Source organism: Cheilinus undulatus, linkage group 18, assembly GCF_018320785.1.
Source record: "Cheilinus undulatus linkage group 18, ASM1832078v1, whole genome shotgun sequence".
NCBI classification, from domain to species: Eukaryota; Metazoa; Chordata; class Actinopteri; order Labriformes; family Labridae; genus Cheilinus; species Cheilinus undulatus.
Window position 1 is genome coordinate 17421986 of NC_054882.1, and position 14360 is coordinate 17436345.

The window sequence follows — 14360 nt, forward strand, 5'->3', positions numbered from 1 at the left end:
TCACATCTGACCTTACTCTGCAAACTAGCACAGCACAGAAATCTTTTAAAAAGGCCATCTTTTTTCACTGATGCTTCCTACTCGCTCCCAAGAGGCATGAACACCTCCTACAAGCCCAAAAAGAAGCACTAACCAAACCATCCACCTCTCTCCCTCTCCCTCTCTCCCAGGGGACAACCGTATCCCGTTTTCAGCCGTGTACGCCACAGTGGGCTTTAAAGAGGACAGTGCCAGGGTCTACCTCCCCACGGTGCCCATCACTGCCCGCATCCTGGAGGTGGAGAGATTCACCACAGCGCAAGACCGCTTCAACCTGTCGCACCACAGGAGTGTCAACAAGGTCCTGAGCACGCATAACTGCTCGGCCAAGATGAGACAACAGTTTTGTTGCAAAGTCTGACATGGTGCAGTTGTGAATGCCCCAAAACTTGTGTAGTCTGAGCCTTAACATAGAGCTCACAATAAATTTTTGAGTGAAAAATTAGGAAAAAAAACACTAACATGTACCTTGCAACAGGGATAAATAATGGGCATGAATAAATGAAGACCTGTAGCAATGTTCAAATTTCTGTCTGGTTTCATTTTCTTGCTTTTTTTTAAAATTTATTTATTTTTTTTTGTTACACATTTTTGCTCTTCTGGGATAAATCTCGTTCATTAAGATGAGTCAAACCCTATTGTATATAGAGATTATCATGCACTTCCTTACTTGGTGTGTTTTTGTGTGTTTCTGTGTGCAGTCTCTCCCAGCAGTGTTCAGGATCGAGCTGAAGCACGGCGAGTTTACCTGGATCATTAAAAGGAAGGAGAAGCATTTCATGGAGCTGCACAGAGAGCTGAGGACGTACAAGACCTTCATGAGGATACCACTGCCTTCACGAAGGTCAGTGCCTACACACAAACACCCAAACGTACGCACCAAGATTTAAGCTCCCACACAGACATGCACATATACAGTGCTGGGAAAAAGTATGTGCCCCCCTACTGATTTCTTATTTTTTTATATATATTTGCCACACTTAAATGTGTCGGATCATTACTTTTTTTTCAAAATCAAACAAAGGTAACCCAAGTACATACAAATGCATTTTTTCAACAATGATTTCATTTATTAAGGGAAAAAGCCATCCAAACCTACCTGAACCTATGTGAAAAAAGGATGTCCCTATTTTTAAATCATGAACTAACTGTGATTAATTGCATCTTTTTTCTTTGGAAAGAGGAGCTTAATTTCAACAGCCATACCCAGGCCTGTTGAGTTAAGAAACCCCTTAAATAGAGCCTGTCTGACAAAGTGAAGTAGGCTGAAAGATCTCAAAAAGCAACACATCATAGCGCCTTCTAAAGAAATTCAAGAACAGATGAGAACGAAGTCATTGACCTCTGTCCATCTGGAAAGGTTAACAAAGCCATTTCTGAGGATTTGGGACTCCACTGTACCAACATGAGAGCCATTATCCACAAATGGAGAAAACTTGGAGCAGGGGCAAACCTTCCCAGGAGCTGCCGAGCTACCAAAATGACTCTGTGAGTGCATTGACGCCTCATCCAGGAGCCTCCAAAAGAACCAGGAACAACATCTAAAGACCTGCAGGCCTCACTTGACTTAGCTAAGGTCAGAGTTCATGAATCAACAATGAGAAAGAGACTGGGCCAAAATGGTATCCATGGGAGAGTTCCAAGGCCAAAACCACTGCTGACCAAAAAGGACACAAAGGCTCATCTCACATTGACAAAAAAACATCCTGATTATCCCCAAGACTTGTTGGAAAGTATTCTGTGGACTGATGAGATGGAAGGTGTGTGTGCCGTAACATCTGGAATAAAACTAACACGACATTTCATGAAACGAACATCATATCAACAGTCAAACATGGTGGTGATAGTGTGATGGTGTGGGGCTGCTTGGGTCATTTGCTGTAATTGATGGAACTATGAATTTTGCTCTCTATCAGTTTGTGACCTCAAGCTCAAGCACACTTGGGTTATGCAGCAGGACAATGATCCAAAATGATCTGGTTTTGGTGTGAAAGTGTTAAAGTCTGAACTTAAATCTGATTGAGAATCTGTGGCTTGACCTTGAACAGGCCATTCATGCTGGAAAACTCCCCAATGTGGCTGAATTAAAACCATTCTGAAAAGGAGGGTGGGACAAAATTCCTCCCCAGTGATGAGAAAGACTCATTGCTAGTTATCACAAATGCTTGCTTGGCTGTTAGTGTCAAGGGTGGAACAACCAGTTATTAGGGGGGCAGGTAGGTTTGGATGACTTTTTTCCCTTGAGAAATTAAATCACCATTTAAAAATAGCATTTTGTATTTACTCAGGTTGTCTTTATCTAAAATTAAAGTTAGTTTTAATCATCTGAAACATGGGAAAATGGGAGCTTCAGATTTTCTTTTGACAATAAGACTTGCAACATGAGCACCACCTTGAAATAATGGGTGAAAACGCTGATGTCGTAATACAGATGGGATTTACTCATACTGTCTGTATTGCATTGAATGCATGGATTTAGCAACAGCTGCGGGGAAAATGACCCAGAAAGTGACTCACTCAGAACTGGTTTCACTAGTAATTTAGCCCTGAAGCCAAAACTTCTCTTTTTCTTTGCCTGTGTTTGTGTATACACTAAACATAGAAAGACGGAACATGTTTAGTAGAGGAAAAATGGGGCAGGGCTAGACAAACTGACACTGTTTCTACATATCAAGCTAACTGTTCTATAATTGGATATAGTTCTCATAATTCTCCAAATTTGTGTATGAGTCTTCCTGAGGGCAGGGCGGTGAACATGCAGTGTTCTGGTGATGAGTCCCTAATGATTCATAGGGCCCATTTGTGAAGAAGGCTGATGTAGATGTTTCAGAGGAATGAAAGGGAGGAGCCTACAATCCTCTGATATGTCTTTATTTTCCACTGTCATGCAGCTTAAGTAGCAGCCATATGTAGGGGTGCTCTCAATTGCAATAGAAGTTTTTTAGAAGATCGCAAGAAAAGATGGATCAAAACTTGAGCTTTGTGTCTTTGTGTACCGTAGGAATTAGTCCGACCATACATAATTACTACAACTATACCACAGCAAAAAACAGATCAGAACAGGCGTAAATGACAACAGAATGACACTAATGAAGTCAGAGGTAGAATAAAGGAGGAGCTGGGGTGGAGGAGGGTTGTAAAAAGCAGCTTGCAGAGGGAGTAGCAAAGCGTAGACAGGCTTTGGATATGGCAGCATGAGTACGATTTGCCAGTAGCATACCTCGAGTGCATCAGCTTGCCGTCAGCTGATTTTGTTAGATCAGCTGATCTCAGTTTTATGACCGCTTGATTCCATGGCCTGCCTGATCTAACACTATAGGCTTGGTTTACTATAAAATGTAAGAGGCTGTTTAGTAAAGATATGGTTGTGGTGTGCCTTGAAATTTTGGATTGATCTTAGTTGTGCCTTGGGCAAAGAAAGATTGAAAGCCACTGGTCTATGTAACTCTCTGTCCCAAAAGCAAAGGCTTCCATTAAACACACTAAAAGCCTTTAGGCTCTCTTTGACTTTACTTCAGATCCTTAGTTAATAGATAAAAGTTTTTTACAACAAAGATACTGGGTTTTTAATCAGGATGGGCGCTTTATGGTAGTCCTGACAGTTCTGAGGAATACTTTTTGCAGCATTTCCTTACCATACTCTAAGTCTCTTCTGTGTTTTCTCTTATATCATTTCTCCTTCCCTCTTTTTATCTCTTTCTCCATTTGATGGTGTGCATACTTGGGAAAAAACACAGGAATGTCACCCTTGGACTGCAGTAGGGTTTGCTTTTGCCCCACTCCCTCTTCCTCTCTTCCTGTCAATGTTCCTTTGCCTTTAAAAGTAATAATTTCCCTTGTGTTCAGTTAAGTGAATGTCTTTTCGCCTTCCAGCGCTCTCACTTAATAAAACACAACGCACAACAACAAACTGCCAAATTTACCCAAGCTTTTACAAGAACACAGGAAATTATGATTTCATTTCAGAGATGAAACTGTGTTTTGGCTTCGGGCTATTTGGAAAGCACTTCCTGTGACAGTTTTCACTTTATTCAACCTGTTTTAATTTCTCCTTTTCAGCCACACGGTGAGGAGAAAGACGGTGAGGAAGAGCGAGGTGAGGGAGATGCCCTCCCTGCCCAGAGGAGGAGGAGATGAGCTGGTGCGAGAGGAGCAGGTTTCCAGTAGGAAGGTACATCCCAGCGCTGTCTCTACAAAATCACTCTTGTCACATCTTCAATGATGGCAAAGAGCTCCCATGGCACCGACTTGTTGCCATGGCATTTGTGTGGACGTGTTTGTGCATGTGTGTGTTTACACGCATGAATTGTGTCATTAAAATACTCACAGTGGCCAAACTGTAGTGTGTGTGTTTTTACAGAGACAGTTAGAGGACTATTTGAGCAAGCTTCTGAGGATGGCCATGTACCGCAAATATCACCACACTGTGAGTAATCATACTAAGCACTGCAAACTCAGCCTCGTTAACATGATATCATCATTAACACCTGCAAAATAATCACACTTACCTGCTGAATATTTTTAAGTTTTATCAGTCTACAACTCCAGTTCCAGAAAAGTTGGGGCACCGTGTAGAATGTGTCTAAAAACAGAATGCAATGATCAATATATCAAATAATATAAAATATATCAAATCTCATAAACCCATATTTATTCATAATAAATCAAAGAAAATGTCACATGTTGAAACTGAGAAATTGTACCATCTCTTTAAAAGTATGAGCTCAATTTGATTTTGATGGCAGCAACACATCTCAAAAAAGTAGGCATGGGGCTATGTTTACCACTGTGTTGCATTTGGAAATTGAAGAGACCAGCTGCTGGAGTTTTGGGAAAGGAATGTTGTCCCATTCTTGTCTGATGTGGGATTCTAGCTTCTCAGCAGGTCTGGACTGCAGGCAGGACAGTTCAGCACCTGGACTCTTTGACTGTGAAGCCATGCTGTTGTGATGGATGTGGTATGGGGTTTAGCATTGTCTTGGTGAATTAATCAAGGCCGTGCTTGAAAAAGGCATTGTCTGGATGGGAGCATATGCTACTCTGAAACCTCTATCTACTTTTCACTGTTGATAGTGCCTTTCTAGATGTGTACGCTACCCATGCCATAGTCACTAATGCAACCCCATACTATCAGTCAAGCAGGCTTATGAACTGTGCTTCAAGCTGGGTGGTCCCTCTTCATGCTCTCCTAAAATAATTTCCAGTGTTGATTCATCTGACCACAGAACAGTTTTCCATTTTACCTCAGTCCATTTTAAATTAGCTTTGGCTCAGAGAAGACACCGGTATTTCTTTATCATGTTCCTTCATGGCTTCTTCTTTGTGTGACACAGCTTTAACTTGCATTGGTGGATCACACAACCAACTGTGTTGAAAAACAGGGATTTCTGGTAGTGTTCCTGAGCCCATGTAGTGATTTCAAGTACAGAATCATGCCTGTTTGAATGCTGGGCTACTTGGAGGCTCGAAGATCACCAGAATCCAGTGTTGACCTTCAGCCTTGTCCCTTGCTCACAGAGATTTGTCCAGATTCTCAGAATCTTTTGATGACATTATGGATTGTAAAAGGTGGGATATCCAGGCATTACAATTTTATGATAATTTTCACAGGCTGGTGATTGCCCATGTTTACTTCTGTGACACTCTGCCTCTCAAAAAAATCTGCTTTCATACCCAGCTCCTCCAGCTGTTCTTCCCGAGCACTACTTACTTTCCCCAACATCTGTTGCCCCGTCCCTACTTTATTCAGGTTTGCGGCTGCCATCAAATTCAAATGAGCTAATATTGGTCATGAAATGGTCAAATGTCTCAGTTTCAACATCTGTTATGTTATCTATGCTATATTGTGAATAAGATAAGGGTTTATGAGATTTGCAAATCGTTGCATTCGTTTTATTTACATTTTCCACAGTGCCCCAACATTTTTGGAATTGGGACATGTATCAAAATGGCTACTGAAGATTCCATAAGATACACTATAAAAAAATTTAAAAGTTCCTTTTCTCCACATTTTACTGCCCTCTTCCCTCTGGGTAGAACATTATGTGCAGACACACATCATATCTGTGTTGACCCATAGCACTGTGCCTGCTTTCTGTTGACACACCACAAGGATTTAACCGTATTATTGCTCATTAAAGCCCCTATGAGAAATTGTCAACTGGTGTTAACACAAATGAAAAGTTATGTAGATGCCTCTTTATGACTTTCAAAAGCAAACAAGACTATCAGCGACAAGGCTGATTGTTTCTGTAGTTTTACATGCCTGTAACAGCTACAGCAGGGTAGGGTGATTTACAGCCTTCTCTTTACATTTTCCCATGCAAATATTCACGTTGAAAAAACACAAACAGCAGGATGAGATTGTTTGTCAGACACCAGCACCCATGTATGTGCAGGACAAGATCAGTAAAGATATCAAAGGCATTGTTATGTCCATGTGGGGGACTTATAGAGGCTTAAGGTCTGTTCCATACCTGCAAAAACGTGGCAGAAAATACACTACATGGACAAAAGTATTTGGCCACACCTGCTAATTATTGATTTCAGGTGTTTCAATCAGACCTGTGCATAAAAGTGGCTATCGTTCTGCTGATTCCACAGCTGAGGAGTTCTGAACTTCCACTGGAATTAATGTAAACACAAAAACTGTGTGGCAGGAGCTTCATGAATGGGTTTCCATGGCTAAGCAGCTGCATGCAAGCCTCACATCACCAAGTCCAATGCAAAGCATCAGATGGAGTGGTGTGAAGCACACTGACACTACACTGTGGAGGAGTGGAAATGTGTTCTGTGGTGTGATGAATCACGTTTCTCTGTTTGGCAGTCAGATGGGCGAGTCTGGGTTTTCCTGATGACGGGAGAATGTTACCTGTGAAGTTTGCTGGAGGAGGTATAATGGTATCAGGCCATTTTTCAGCATCTGGGCTAAGCCCCTAACCAATCTTTATGCTTCAGCATACCAAGACATTTTGGACAATGCTATGCTTCCAAGATTGTGGCAACAGTTTGGGGAAGGCTCTTTTCTATTCCAACATGACTGTGCCCCAATGTGAAACACAAAGAATATAAAGACATGGTTTGATGAGTTTAGTATGGAAGAACTTGATTGGCCGGCACAGAGCCCTGATCTCAACCCCACTGAGCACCTTTGGGATGAACTGGAATTGAGATTGCAAGCCCGGCTTTCTCGTCCAACATCAGTGCCTGACTTCATAAATGTTCTCCAGAATGCATGGGCACAAATTCCCACAGAAACACTCCAAAACCTTGTGAAAAGTGTTATAGCTCCAAAAGGGGGTGAATTCATTACAGTCCCTGTTGGTGTAATTGGCAGGTGTCTGAATACTTTTGTCCAAATCATGTAGATCTTTTCATGGACAGATATACATAGATGCATAGAGATTTTTTTTTCTCCTCATTGAAGGTATCAGAAACACTCCAAGGTGAAAAATATGACTATTAGCATCGTTTAAGTACATCCATATATACTGTTTGCAGTGAATTGCATTGCAAAAATGTTGGGAATCCTGTTATTTGTGCATATTCATACACAAATCAGCAATTCAGCATTTGTAATGTACTCTTTATTTTACTTACTTACTTACAGAGCTTACTCACACACCAGAGCTAATTTTGGCTGTACTATTGTGTGTGATATCAGGTCAGGGTAAATATTATGAATGGAGCTAGATAGGGTGGACCTCCGCCGTTAAAAATGTTTCGCTCCGCTCCTGCCTGACAAATGCTGACATGAATCATTCTGACACTATTTGATATCTGAGGTGACGTCACCTGTTGTGATATTTTAAGCTCTCCACTCATGGATGGTATGTGTGGAGTTATCAGCTCACAAAGTCCTATGTCTCTTTGCACAGTGTGTATCAATGATTTTACTGTCAGTAAATGAGTCGTGTAATCCTCTCTCTGTCTCCTCTCAGATGGAGTTCATTGACGTCAGCCAGCTGTCTTTCATTCATGACTTGGGACCCAAAGGACTGTGAGCATTGACTCTTATTTCAAATCTTCCTGTCTTCCCATGTGTCCCTACAGATCCTGTAACAGGTGGATAAACACTAAATAATTCCCAAAAGGGGCACGGTCTAGAGTGGAGATTTACAGGATTTGAAATCAGTTGTATGATACTTTAAAGATTTTTAGAAATTAATAAGTGTTTTCCTTATATTTGTCCCTGTTGCCCTGATTCTTTTCTTAAGGTTTTACTACCAATTAATATGTGTTTTTTTAGGGAGGGGATGATCTACAAGCGCTCAGGCGGACATCGTATCCCTGGCATGAACTGCTGTGGTCACACTAAGGCCTGCTATCGCTGGTCCAAACGGTGTGTGGTTACCTCTTTCCTTGCATGTCTCTTTCTCTCTTTGTATATTTTCATGCACAGTTTGAACTGTTAGTGTGTGGAGCATGTGTATATGTATTCAGCTGTTGCTGTGATGTCTGTAGCCTGTGGCTAAATGGCCTCATTAGATGGGATCATTTGTTCTATACTATTTTAGATGGGTTTAAGTGTCCAGACTTATAAATGGACATTAAGATCCACCTAGAAACTAAAAACTTCCTGAAATATGGCTTTGTTTATCTTTATGGGAACCTGTGACATAGCTATGGTCAGAAATGGTTAGAAGACTTTCTGTACCAGATAAAGCTGCTAAAGATGAGACATAACCAGCAATGATGCAGCCTACCATTGGAATCTTTCGGTCCCTTGGTTACAGTTCAACCTACCTGATCAATGTTTGCTGTGCAGGGATTTCCCTCTAATCTGGTAACGAGGGTCTTAGGGGCTTTGTCCCGCCGCCTTCATGTGACCCATAGTAACCACTGTAGCATCAAGACTACTCCTCCTGTGCAGATCTTTTATTCTAAGGGCATGGGGGTGCAAAACCATATTCTCTGAGCCTTTGAAGGAAAGGGATACCAGCCCCATTTTCAGGTGTCTTAGTAAGTGCATAACTGATGGTGCTGAGGTGTCGTCAGCCACTTCTCATCTCTGTTTGTTTAACCTGAGGCATTTGTTCTTGGTTGGCACCTGCAATGTGACTTCTCTTCAGGAGGACTATCACATACTTGAGATTTTCAGGGAGCTGCCTCAGCTTGGGATTGCTATCCCTGCCTTGTCTTGAGGCTAGTTGAGGTGCCCTGGCACTGGCAAGACAAGTCTGGGTTAGTGCTTCTATTACTGGTCCAGGTATGATAACTGATGCCTCAACGAGAGGGTGATGCTGGCAGTTGCAAGCCAATTGTCCCCCTTGATATCAAAGGTCAGGCCCGTCAACAAGCATTTGCTGCACGCCAGACTGACTCATTCGTTGGGCTTGTCCTTGTCTTTGCTCTCACAGGGGTAACTGAACTCCCTGCAAAAAACACATTTTAGACAGAACTTGATTAAGTGGTGGGTTCAACCACAGAGGTTATGCCTTGGTTGTCCTTAGTGACTTCAGTGCTACGAGGCATGAGTTGGTCAACACAACTCTGGAAAGCTCCATTTGGCTCACTGACCTTGCCAACACCGGAAGTAGGGGGATTGCCGTACACACTGGGCTGGACCAGACATCAGGGGTAGCCACATGCGTCATGGAGGGTCAGCTGGAGAGATGGGGTATGAGCCTGGAGGATGACCATCAAAAGGCCAGAGGTTGGTGTGGCAAAGTGCCGAACCAGCGTTTTGTTCCATACCTGACGTGACCTGAGTCTCAGCCATTGTATCAAGCACTGCCGAACTGGGATAACTGGCTTTTGTTAGCTAAAGTATGGTAATGTTTATTGAGTCCATAAAGCTGTACACACCTCTCAGGAGACAGTAGCACACTGTAGGGGTTGCACGACTTGAGAATGTTTAATGTCGACCTCCATGTGATGAAAGTCATCTTGATTCCAACTAGTCATTGATGAACTCATGAATGATTTGGTGAAGGGTATGGTTTAAAATAACCAGCAATTTATATTTTTTGAAAATCATACTCCATATTCTCCTAAAAACAGGCAGCTTACAAACATTTTTTGGTACGAGTGCAAACAACAAAAGGTTAATATGGAATATAACATACCAGAATAAGATAGGCCCCAAGACAGACTCTTGAGGCCTTTAGGACCTCCAGAAAAGAGGAGATGGATCCAGCCATCTGAACACATTGCCAATCAAACAGTTGGCAAACCATGTTGCTGATTGGTATGATATGCCAATAAGATAAAGCACATTTATCAGTAAATTGTGGTCTACAGTGTCAAAAACCTTAGATAAATCAGTTAAAAGGGATACACATTAGGCATTGTAATTGCCTAATCTTGTGATGAGTGACTAGTCGATTTCAAGCAAAAACAGTCGACTAATCTATTCAGCCCGTAGCACACTGCCATAGTTGAATAGTGCTGAAAGCAGGTGGGCACTCTGTGGAAATGGGTAGACGCCATCTTCCCAGTTCAAGAGTATTGAAATCAGGTTGAACATTTCAGTTAGTCCATCCAGTGAAAGTAAAAGTCTAAAAGCTCACAGACTGCCATTGCAAATCTGGGGGGTGAAGTTTTCCCATCATGCCCTTGAGCAAAGTGTTTAGATGTGTTTAGATGTTTCCTGTTGTGTAGTGATCACTGCTTGGATTCCTTTGCTCGTATTTGTGGTAAATTGTTGTTGTTTTTTGATGTTAGACACTTCTGCACCATGAGTGAAGTTATCCACTGAGTTAGTCACTTCTTGCCGGTTTTAAGGGAAGGTCTACAGTAAAGGGTGGTGTGCTCATTTCTATCAGCTTTGCATTTGGGCCTTAGCTCCATCTTTACTGGAAGACACCTGACTTTAGAGTATGAAAAATGCAATGTTTGATTAATTAAAATTGGGAGTTGCGTTAATGCAAGTTGCTGTGCACTTTCAGCAGGGATTTTAATGCTGAAAAGTTCACATCATTGCTTTAAGTGCACAGATTACAATTGTTTTGAAGCATCTTAATTAAACAAAATAATTTATTTCCCATTGTGGAAACTCCACTACTGTTGCTACAAGTGGAAATCCTTACTGTAATTAAGGAGATGAATTAAATAGAAAAATTAGCATTTTCAAAAGTGTTTTGTTCCTTTTGTACTGGCAAACTTCTAAAATGTAGGTGTGATGAAAGTACAGATTTTTGGCAGGGAGCGATCTCAGCGTGGGTGTTAAAACACAGTGACCACTCTTTGCATGTTTAAAAAAATAAAATAATAATGACTTTTTCATAAGTGATAGTGCTGGCTCATTATGTGCTATTTCTTGTTATTACTTTTGTGTATTTTGCTAACACAATCTCTGCAGCATCTTCAAACCAGCTGCAGTGACACACGCTCGCCTTTCTCTTCATCTGTTTGTTTTCTGTCCCTTTGTCTTCATCACAGCCAAATTATTATGTGAGCATTTTCTTTTTGTAGTTTTTCCAAAGACAACACAAAATAAATCCCACACGTTTGAAACGCTCGGCCCATCCACCTACATCCCCATGTTGATTTTCTTCCTACACCCGGGCCTGGGAAGAAGAAGTACAAGAAATGGTGGACAGAAATCAGCAGAGATCCGCAGCGCTCCTCACAGGAAGACAAATATAAATCCCTGCTTTGATGATAATGATGAGGTTTGTCTGTGTGTTGTGTAGCTGGCTGGTAGTGAAAGACTCCTGCCTGCTGTACATGAAGCCTGACTCTGGAGCCATCTCCTTCGTCCTGCTGGTGGACAAAGAGTTCAGCATCAAGATGGACTCTAAAGACACAGAGACCAAGCATGGAGTCAGGATTGATAGCCTTTCAAGGTCATTCTACACTGTGTGTGTGTGTTTATGTGTATTGTTAGATATTTGAATTTGTAGCAGATGCCTACGATAAAGAATTATACTTTTAAGACAATCCACACAATCCCAAGAGGATAGTTTTGCATTTGTGCGTGGTCTAAAGAGTAGGTTGTGCATCATCGCATTATTAATGCCAGAGAAACCCTTTCCATTGTTATGAGAAAATCCGGACATCCCCAGTGCTTGGAAATAAAAGCTTAAATTTGATAATCTTGCAGACTTTTATGGTATAAAACTTAAAGAGATTTAGCTCAGTTAGCCTAGTGCAGGAGTTCAAACTCAATCTTAACAGGGGCAAGATTCCAGATTTAGGTGTAACCTGAGAGTCTAACAGGGTCAACATGTAAACATAAACTGTCAACAGTTTTTATCAGTAACAAAATATGAAAAAAAAACATAGCACTGATGATAAATGATTATGAAAATTTAAAAAAGTTCAAATGGTAAACTAGAAGGCTCAAAATCTGAGATAATAAGTCCAACTCAGTTTAAAAGGCCAAAACACAAAATTATAACTAAAAAAATAATTAAAAGGCAAATGTATGAGAAAGGAAGTCAAAATTATGAGCCTGAAGGTCAAGATATGGGATTATAATATGAGATAAAATTCAAAATAATGAGTTGAAAAGGTGAAATATGACTTAAAATTAAAAAATTACAAATCTAAAATATCCAAATATTATGTTAAAAGTAAAAATCATGAGTTGAAAAGATCAAATATGAAAGTTTGAGTCGTTGTTTTGAGATGCTAAATTTAAAATGTGAAACCGGATTTTTAGATAATTATTATTACTCTTTACTTTTTCCAATTTAGGATATTTTAATTTATCAAGGTTAAGTTTACATTATTATACTGGAGGAAATCTGCAGACCTCATACTGGCGGGCCAGTTATGATAAAAATATGATATGACCTTGTGGGCTGGGTATAACTGTACCATTGGCCGGATTTGGCCCCAAAAACAGCCCAATACCATTATCCCTGCTCCTCCAAGCAGCAGTGTTAATGTTGTCAACTAAATGTTTTTCCATGTGGAAGACAAGACTATGGCAAGCTAAATATAGATCTCTGATGACTGAAACTCTGATGAAAATGATTTTGTTTTTGTCACGATGACTAAAATGAGACTAATGTGTAATTTAAAAAGAAATGCCTGACTCAAAAAGAAATCTTTTCAGTTGCATTGAGCTAAGAACAAATGAAGCCAAAATCAGCATTTCCTCACTTTCATACATTCTTAATGTTTTTCAGGCCAAAGCCAAGGAACCAGAAACATTTATCTGTATGAGAGCGAGGCTTGTTTGTTTAGTCTGAAGCATCTGTGTTTATATTTGTGCTCTCCTCCTGCAGGACCCTGGTGTTTAAATGCAGCAGCTACAGACATGCACGCTGGTGGGGTCAGAGCATCGAGAGCTTTGTGAGGGAGTACGGGAAGGCTTTTCTCCGAGATCATCGCTTTGGATCGTTTGCACAGGAGCAGGAAAACATCCCTGCAAAATGGTAACTACTGCACACAGGAAGAATGTTAATATGTTAGCATGCAAAAGAAAGCAGGAAGCTGTGAAAATGTAAAGGTAAGATTACAATTTGTCAGATTTAAACTGTCTATTTTGCATTCTCTCCTCCTCATCTGGCAGAATGTGTGATATTGAATCATCTGTGTGATAATATTACATATTCTCTGCACTCAGCTCTGATCCTACATGAAAACACACTGTACTGCTGTGAGATGATGGAAAAACAGTGTTTAAAGAATAGTTATGTCATGGTGACACAACACTGGGTGAAACCTGACACTTGTAAGGTTGAGAAAGTTGAGGAAGTGAAGACACTGGCATACTTTTACTGCCCTCTTTATATCTTACCTCCTTTTTTTCACTCTGATTTTGACCTATTTGTCATTTTTGTTATGAGCAGTGACAAACAGACGGCTCTTAAAAGGCAGAGGTGGATGAACATTTACTAAGCGTTGCAGTTGCTTGGTTATTTTTGTAAAAGTGTGAAAACTAGCCTATGTGAAAGAGTTGCTTTCTCAGTTCCCTCATCATGAATGTTATTTCTCATATTCAGGTATGTGAATGGAAAAACCTACATGGAGGATGTGGCTGATGCTTTAGAGGAAGCCAAAGAGGAGATCTTTATTACAGACTGGTGGTGAGTTTTAGCATGACCTTCCTGTCTAATTTCACAGTCAAAGACGTCAACTGAGGCGTGTCTACAGTTTAATCATGGACTGTTTATAAGCATGGACAACACATCACTACCTCCTCCCACTGCACAAAAATGAAGCCAAAATACCTGTGATTAGATTTGTAAATCAAAAGTCAAAGTCACTTGGACTCATGTTCATCCTTTGCTTGTGAATGTTGCAACACCTTAAGAACACCTCGAGGGATTTTAAGTCGAACATTGAACGAATGCCCACTCTGACTCAAGGCTTAACTGACAACATTTTCGCGCTTCAATGACCTTAAATCTTATGAGCACAATATT

At 40.8% G+C, this 14360-nt stretch overlaps 1 protein-coding gene across 3 annotated transcripts in view; it reads left to right on the plus strand.

Annotated features, from left to right (window-relative positions):
- Positions 1–14360, plus strand: part of pld1a (phospholipase D1a) — a 63912-nt gene that overhangs the window by 28878 nt on the left and 20674 nt on the right. For 2 of the 3 annotated variants that reach the window (XM_041812409.1, XM_041812408.1), the window contains exons 3-11: positions 171–340; positions 741–883; positions 4099–4210; positions 4400–4465; positions 7980–8038; positions 8288–8380; positions 11676–11828; positions 13218–13367; positions 13938–14021. In XM_041812409.1, the coding sequence (XP_041668343.1) occupies positions 171–340; positions 741–883; positions 4099–4210; positions 4400–4465; positions 7980–8038; positions 8288–8380; positions 11676–11828; positions 13218–13367; positions 13938–14021 (1030 nt within the window). The remainder of the gene's footprint in view (positions 1–170; positions 341–740; positions 884–4098; positions 4211–4399; positions 4466–7979; positions 8039–8287; positions 8381–11675; positions 11829–13217; positions 13368–13937; positions 14022–14360) is intronic. The other variant, XM_041812410.1, reaches the window with a different exon arrangement.